The following is an 8,889-nucleotide window of genomic DNA, read 5'->3' as shown; positions in this document are numbered from 1 at the left end:
AAATGTGTCAAATTAAAATATGACAAAGTTCAGCGCATGCACATTCAAGCATTCACAACCTCGGAACTCACAGCAGTCGTCACCAAACAAGGAAGACAAGAGTCTGAGGGTTATAATGGAAGCGGAACATTTATTCAGTTGGTATAGACCATGGCAAATACAGGGTCCCCAAAAGTGTGTGCGTGTGTGTGTCTGTGTACGAGACAAGTTTTTGTCCAGGCCTTTGTGTGTTTAATGTGTGCTGGTCTTCGTATGTGTGCAGTGCAATTCTGAATCATTATAAATCAGGCTGTGATTGGTTTTCTACACTTTGGGGGATCGGATCCCTGTCTGTAGGATTTCACGTCCATGTGCGCAAATTCCTTTCTATACAACCACTAAACGATTCATGTTATATTTCAAAAGGGATCAGAAAAAGGACAACAATAATAGTAAAAAAACAAACAAAAGAAACATATGTTCCATATGAAATAAACTATCAGGGATAGGAGGTACAACTTTCTGCCTCTCACACACTGAGCTACATCCTTCCCTCCACAGCCCTGTAGGGCCTTCATCTCATTTCATCCCATCTCCAGTGAATTAATTCCCTCCCCATCTTTCCGCACTGCACTTTATCCTCCTCCTCCTCTCAACAGTGTAACTACACGTTTTTCACACAGCTCCTTCTCCCATCTCCCCCTTTCCCCCACTTCTATTTTCCACCCCAACCCCACTCCCCGCACAATCCTCCAAGCTGCCAGTGGCTCTAGATCTCCCCGGATTCTCTCTCCTCAGAGCTGGACTGCCGCTCTCTTTCCAGCGACAGCGACCGCTCTCTCTCCCGCGGCACGTCCCTCCCCCTCGCCATGTCCGGGGAGGCGGACCTCTCCCTTTCCGTCCGCTCGCCTTCCCTCCAAAAGTCTGCTCCCGCCCTCATCACTCGCTCGCTCCCTCTGTCCTGGGACGGCGACTGCTCCCTCTCGCGGGGGTGTGGGGATCTGTCTCTGGAAGGACGAGGATGGGAAAAGAAACAGACATCACCAGGTTGCGCAAAACCCAAGGAGCCAAAATGGCAGTGCCTGTTCTTGACCCAAAGCAACATGACAGTTAACGCTGCGCGATTCTTCAGTTGTGATAGCTACAGTTACCCACAACACAGAACCTGTTTTTATTATCAGTTTTGCCGATTAACACGTTTACAAATGTGACATTTAGACTACTGGTATTTTCCTTGGGTCATATGGCATGCTGACATCATTTTTTAAAAGTTGAAGTTATAAAAACTTCTGTTTCGTAACACAAGCGTGAGTATTAATAGAAAAACTAATGTGGGACAGAGAATAATGAGGATTCTAGTGCATGAGGAGAACGTGCTATCACACACACACACACACACACACACACACACGTTCTGACTTCTTCAAGGCTATCATGTCACAGTGACTAAAAACAATGGAGAAATACAGAGACAGCTTTCTGGGGAGAATAGGAACATGCGCAGGAGGGGCTATGCACTTCCAATAATTCTCAGATAGACAGAAAAGCAATTTAAAATGATTTCTTAAGGTTACATAAAAGCGAATAAATATGTAAAATAAGTAATTTCTCATATTTCCCTTACAACACACACACGCACATAGACATGCACACAGACATGCACACACACACAGGCAGGCAGATAGTCAGGCAGGCAGGCACACAGACACCAGAAACAGAAGCAGAGGCAGAGACACTATAACAATATTCTACTCTCAAGGCCTGTACCTCTTCTTCTTGCTCCTGTGGGAGTGGGAACGTGAACGATGTCTCTCTTTATGCCTGTGCCTCCTCTCTCTATCCTTCTCTCCTCCCTCTTCCCGGGAACGGGAGGAATGATGGCGACGAGGGTGATGGGAGGACGAGCTTCCACCATCCCTAGGAGAGAAAAATGAAAATAATGTACACAAGCAGTGTACACAGCCTGCCATCACAGACACTGACACTGCTCGAGAACAACTGACACTGCATAGGAGTAATCTCTGCATTACCTGTATCGTTCTCCACTTCTTGACCTTGTTCTGAAAACATCATTTTAAAAAAGTTAAACACAGCCGAATGAAAGCTGAATAGAGATCTAGTTTGCAGCAATCTACGCTTCAACTTCAAACAGTTTCTATACAGAAAACTACAAAATGCCTGATTACTACCTGAGGGGGATTGCTGGATTTGGACCTAAATCATGTTGGTAGTTCGTAGGCATTTAACCTGAACAAAATTTCAATCATCTGAATCGAAGATCGGCAATTCAAGTTATACAAAGAACCTCCTCAGAATTTACATAACAAGCAGTGGAACAGCAACAGTATCCAGTATCTATTACCACACAGACTCCATTTTAATTCAGATTAGCCACGTAATTAAGAAAAGCATAACAGAAAACAGCCAATTAGAGTAAAACAAACTATACAGGTTGAGCAGGAAAATAGAAACATGGTCAGTAATTTATAGGTTATTTTTCATACACAATATTTTTTTATCATATTTCAAATAGAACAGGAACTTTTGGTGAGCTGCTGCATGTTGCAACTGGTGGAAAAAATCAATGCATCAGCAGGTATGGATGTTTACCCTCGATTCTCTAAAGCACACAAGTGTGCACCACGAGTTCTACAGCTTACCTCCGCCTCTCTCGTTCTCTCTCTCTCTCCCTCTCACGCTCTTTCTCCCTCTCGCGCTCCCTCTCCCTCTCCAGTTCCCACTCCTTCTGTCTCTCTCTCTCCTCCTCTCGGTCTCGTTCTTCCCGTCTTCTCATTCGCATTCGCTCCTGCTTTTCGACAACTGCTTTCTTTTGAAGACAAAACGAGAGAAAATTACTACATCCTTAAAATCACATCATTAAGAAAATGCACTCAGTTTATTTACAATGTGCAAGGCTCTAAGCGGAGTAAAATAAACAATCTCTAGCACACAATACTGAAGTTAAATTCATTCCAAGGAAAACAATTAGAATTACAACGCAACTTAAATCAATGAGCAACTAATTCCAAACATTTCCGATAAACCGCGTTGCTGCAAAATCCTTTGGAAAATTCACACAACTCAACTGAGTTAAGCAAGTGGGGGAAATAAAAATAGAATGGGCTAATTGGCGCAAAAGATGACAGCAGGGATTAAAATTTATGTGTCTATTTTTAGCAGCCATGACAGCTAATGAAAGACAGAGGCTCAGGAGGAGGAGACAGATAAATATTATTACATATGAGAGAGGAGCGAGGCAGCGCGGGCTGCCTGCCCACGGAGGATTATCTGAGGGAGTGTGAGGACACTGAACGGGCACAAAGGGACACGGTACATTAGCAGCGACGTGAACGGATCAAACGCTGCCGCGGGGAGCCTGCGAAGCTAGCGGCGCGGGGCGGAACGGAATTAGACAAGCAGCAGATTCGGATAAGCGACCGCGACAAGCGCGCAGCTAAGGAAGGAATTAAATGCCACGTTCTAAATCTCGCCGGAGAGGGAGGAAGGGCGAGTCAGAGGAAGAACTGTCCTAGAGAAGTGATGGATTACAGATTGAAGACTATTGTTTTGCAGTCAAAGACAGGCTCAACAGTTGTTCTCTGGGGCTTACAGCAGCAGGTCTTAGGTCTGTCCAGGCTAACAGACAGATTAGATTTTAAAAATCTGTCTATAGACATATAGACAGATAGTCAGATACCTTTAGAAACTTTCTAACGGTCGATTTTGACTTTATTTAATGTACAGAACTCATCACTGTAAACCCCAATCCAGGTTTCTTTATCTTCACACATACTTGTAAACATGCTGGCCAATATTCAGTTAAAATGTTTAAACTCTCAGTGCCTGCTAGATTTAGCAGTGGAGGAAGTTTTATGAATTAATGATTCACATTAGTTATAAATGGAAATAGTTTGTATTAACAAACGCAAATGTGAAACATGGTCACCATATAAAGAGAGTAACGTACCAAACTATCCTATATACTGTCAAGACCTGGGTCAAATACTTGTTTGTTTTGGATTTAAATACTTTTCTATGATTTTTCTGATCGTGTCTGGTGTATTGGAATCAATGAAATACTCTCAAAAAGTGCAAACCCTGCCTTGTAGTCGTATTGGCAGGCTCAATTCCACCAGGCAAGATCAATAGAGCACAGAAAAGTATTTGAATCCAAAACAAGTACGTTTGACCCAGGTCTGGTACTGTCAGACATGTGTACGTGCAGTAAAAACATACAGTGAGAAGGTCCATGATGTCACTGTGAAATCACTCACCCTTAGTCTTTCCAGCTTCTCACGGATCTCAATAAAGCCCAGGTGCAGCTTCCCGCCAAAGTGGTCAGCAAGGCGACGGTCATTGTCATGGAGACCCAGGTAGGCGGAGCAAACCTCACAGACCCGGAGCTTCTGCTGCTGGAAACTGGAAGCTGGCATTGAGTTTCTATATATATCCTGTGGGAAAAAAATACATAGAATAAGACACAACTCATTAATATTGATAGAACAGCTGAACACGGGAGTGCTCATAACTATTATTGACAGTATTATTGGCTCCATGAGTGTCCAGGTATACGCAGCATCTTGCTTGTGATGCATTTCAATAGAAGAGAACACCGAGTGAATCAATACACTGTGGCATCACATGATTCTGTCTATACCTAGACGCAATCCTAATAGCCTCTTTATTGTCCAGTAATAACTACTATACATTTTACATGAGAGATTCCGTTCTTTTGAAGGGTTAACATGCTTTATCCATGTAATTGCTATAGTTTACTTGACAGGTAATATTAAGATGTATTCTGACCTATTCAGCTTCACTTGTTATTTTTCATCCAATAAGGGTTGGCTGAGTAATCGTTTGTCAGGTGCTAATATATCATAAGCAGGGGCCAATCCCCAACTCCTACAGGCTTGGAGCGAAAAGCACAAAGGGAGTTTGCAGCTGGACAGTGGGAAAATAAGTTTTACTTTTCTACCTAATGAGGGGGTTCTCCTTGGTTGCACAGCCTTCCCAGGACAGTTATAAAGGATAGCTGTGAACAATACATTTTAGAGCGCTGTTGATTTTTTAGGCAGACGTGGTCTCTCTGCAGAAGTTAAGACCCTTTAACTGCATCTAGTGTGAAGCGTTTCCCTGACTGGATTGCCTCTTTATTACTAGATCTCCAGGTGCAGGGCTGGTTAGTTACCACCGGTATATACATTTCCACACAAGCCGTGGGGGGGGAAGGAAAGGACACGCCTCTCACCTCCGCCTCTCTCTTCATGGCTCGCGTCTTCTCCACCTTCTCCAGCACCTGCTGCGCCTCGTCCACGTTCCCCTCGCCCCCCAGCTGCTCGGCCCGCGCCAGGAGCTTCCCGATCTCCTCGTTGAGCTCGTGCACTCGCTCCGCCTGGCGACGGACACACAGACAGGCAGAGGGGTGAAGGCGGCGTGCGCGCCGGGCCTGGCGGGCGCGCCGCGCGGCGGCGGGTCGGGCGCGGGCGCACCTTGGCCGCCACCTCGGCGCTGATCTCCTCCTGCGTCTCGGCCAGGCGCTTCTTGGCCAGCTCGGTCCGCCGGTCGCAGTCCGCGATGAAGGACTGCAGGTGCTCCGCGGCCTGACACACAGAGGAGGGGGGTCAGAGGTCAGCACGACGGCTACGCCGCCAAAGAGAGGGGGGCTGACGTGCAGCGAGCCCACGGACACGCGGAGAAGGCCCACGTGAGATAGACCACACAGCAGCAGCAGACAGACAGACTCACACGCAGCATGGAACAAAACACAGTAACAGACGAGGTAACACAAAGTGTTACAGAGGGCAAGAGTTAAGAGCGGGCACTGTAACTCACGTCGAGCTCGAAGAAATACTCCTGCTGCTTGGAGGCGATCTCAAAGTCGGCCCTGAGAGCCAGATCGTGGACCTTCACGCACTCCCCCAGGTCCATGCGCTGTAATATCAACCCACCACGTTAGCATGTACACTACCCCCGGACAAGACAGCATCCCCCTGTCTCAGCTACCCACTAAGCTCGCATTCCAGGGCAATTAGCATAATGAGAAGCCTACTCGGCCTAATAGTCACACAGTGGTCGGGCAGTCTACTAACCGTGCCTGAAAGTATGTCATGAGGACAGGAGTCAAGAAGGTGACTTTTGCACACTCGTTCGTCTGAGAACTTGATCCTCTGCCGCATGCTGTCCCCTGCAACCAGTAAACAAATCGGTAAACGAGAAAACAAGACGCCGGTGAAAATAAAATTACAGCGCGTATGTCCAATACAACATGGGCCGCGGAACAGTCAGAAACACTGACAAGCAAACCACCCTGAATGTGAGAAGTAATGCTCATTCATACGCTTGTAATGATCGATACCCTCGGTCGACAGTCAGTCACAGAGTAAAGTTGCCAGTGGCAGCAGCCCAACTCCACAGTTCCACCTATCATAAAACCTGAAACCTGTACAGCACAGTGCTATATACTATAACTTACTCACGCATAACTGTAGCATCGATCGCGATGACCGTAAATGACATTCGTACTACCACTACTACTAGACTACAAGCTAGTCTAAATGTAGTGTTGCACACACCAGCTAGCCAGGTATCAAGTTGCAACTGAATGAAACGGAACTGAAAGCAGTTAGGCTGGTCTAACGTCGCCATTTAGCTTCGGATTTGGGTATGCTTAACAGCAAATTACGTCTTAAATGAGGACGTTTTGAGCTAGCCATCTTCCGAGATAACTTCAGCGTACTCGAGTAACACTGTGGCAGTACCTAACGTGGCTAGCTAGCTAGCTACATTTTACGACGTTGACGGCGCTCGGTATGTACAGATAGCCAGCTAACAAAGTCAAGTTCTCTGAACTATTTCACACATTTTCCTGTTAGCTACTCACCATCTCTCCCGGTACCCATTAGTTGGTCTAGCATTGCTCGCATTTGCGCTTGAGCCGACATCTTTCCACTGACAGACCACGCCGGTAGAATACATACACAATACACTCCCTCACCAGACAGGCCTCTGTGGCGGACTGATAAGTTTTCTGTTATGAAGCACCAACTAACTAATGTTAACTGGTTAGCTTACTTAGCTACAGCCGTCCACGTTTGCCTCACTTAATAAATTAACAGATCCTATTTTCCCACCTATATAAATGTATATTTCTCAAATCTGCACAGCTAACTCAACTATCTATTTGAGTGCATTGCTGGCCATAATGTACAGCTCAGTGTGAAAGTGAAAGCAGGTTGGCGCGAGTAGCTAGCTAGCTTATCAAAAGTTAGCAAGCCAGCTAACTAAGAAAGCTTTATTCTTGAATACAGAAAATGAACTTTGTTGAAGCCGGGGTTTTCTCACATCCTCCCGTAAATAATAATTTAAATTTGTTCATGAATGGCTTTATATCTGGTATATAACTAGATAGCTAATTAGCTATCTTTCCCGATGCCCTAAATCTCGAAGAGAAGTGCTCGACGCTTCCTTATCGTCGATACCGCGGAGAGCCTTCTGGAGTACAGGGAAGAGCTCCTCATTCTCGGCTCGAAGACAGCTACGACAGTTTCTTTGTCTTCTTCGGTGGATTTACGGGGTCATATTCCAGGATACACTTGAACACCGCCAACTACTGTGGTGGAGGATAGATCTGAAAATAGATACGGTCAAAAGTATTTTGAGGGCAGTACATTTCTGTGCCCATTAAATTTCTTAGACATATCACAATGAAAAATACACTGTATCGCTGAAAATTCTGTATGCTGAAAACATATTGTACGCTACATCTTCTGAATATGTCAGCCAAACTATTAAAATGTATATGTATAAATAGCTTTAGAACAGCATAGCCATTCACCCGGTGGATAGATGTGAATTTTATATGCTTAACCATACATAATTGAAATATTGCCTGTTTAACATCAAATGTCGTCAGTGCTTTCTTGATGGGACTTCAGAAAGATCAACTGCTCGTTCCAAAAAACATTAGTAGTACTGCTCAAGTCCATAAAAATAGTACACATGCATAAATATTTTACCAACCTTTTATATTGTATGCATGTTGCAAATTGTATGATTTGCTGGTGTATGAATTTGGGATTAACATTAACTGATCAAAACCATATACAAGGCCTGTGGCGAATTCTGTTTCAATTCAGTCAAATCAGGAAATGAATAGATTCAATTAATACATTTTAAAATCTCCACATAACGTCTTGGGCATTTTTCGATTAATTAATTGAATTTTAATTAGTTTCGTATACTCTATACATTGTCTAGATATCGTATTTAATACGCTAGCAAAATCCAGTGTGTGCGTCAGAAAATCTGTCACCTATAATTATAATAGCCGCATTACCCTCTGGAGACACAGTCACTAAAATTAGAGAGCAGTGTGGTAATTAAAGCAATTTAAAGAAACTGAACATCCCTCTCATGTACAGTCGATAATGTAATCATATCGTCAGCACAGACAGAAGCAATGCGTCACCCTTACTGTTAAGTTTATTTTATATTGACCTCTGACCTCTGGTCAATAATAATGCATTTTGATACGCGTGTTGAAACCTATTTTTATACGGTCTGCGGTTGAAACCGCTTAGTTTCTATGATTATCATATGAATATTTATGTTTAAATTCAGATGGAAAACACTCATAACGTGAAGAACATGCAAGTGAGGATGAAAATTTAAATTACCGAGATGTACTGAGAAAGATAAATAGACCCACAATGGAGAAAGGGAGAAAGTAGGCTACATTGATGCAGGGCAAGTAAACTTCATGATGGCAGGACATGGAGGACAGGAGAAGATGAGATATAAGATGGCTGGAGAGAAAGTAACAGCTGAGGAAAAAAAAGACAGAATAGGTGAGCTTTTACTGTAAGTCAGGAAGAGAGTAGTAGGCCTAAAGGAAACCCAGATATGTGT

General features: G+C 44.2%; 1 protein-coding gene across 1 annotated transcript; it reads right to left on the bottom strand.

Moving 5' to 3' along the window:
- Positions 1-110: 110 nt before the first annotated feature.
- LOC135248874 (putative RNA-binding protein Luc7-like 2) lies at positions 111-7,530 on the bottom strand. Its single transcript, XM_064323891.1, has 10 exons — positions 6,863-7,530; positions 6,072-6,166; positions 5,815-5,913; positions 5,472-5,582; positions 5,231-5,374; positions 4,254-4,430; positions 2,640-2,806; positions 2,010-2,039; positions 1,747-1,896; positions 111-986 (listed from the first exon to the last, which is right to left on the bottom strand). The coding sequence occupies exons 1-10, from the start codon at positions 6,921-6,923 to the stop codon at positions 749-751; spliced, it is 1,272 nt and encodes a 423-aa protein (XP_064179961.1). The 5' UTR covers positions 6,924-7,530; the 3' UTR covers positions 111-748.
- Between the last annotated feature and the right edge of the window lie 1,359 nt (positions 7,531-8,889).

This window comes from Anguilla rostrata, chromosome 2 (genome assembly GCF_018555375.3).
Source record: "Anguilla rostrata isolate EN2019 chromosome 2, ASM1855537v3, whole genome shotgun sequence".
Taxonomy (NCBI): Eukaryota; Metazoa; Chordata; class Actinopteri; order Anguilliformes; family Anguillidae; genus Anguilla; species Anguilla rostrata.
This window is presented reverse-complemented; position numbering and strand designations above follow the sequence as displayed.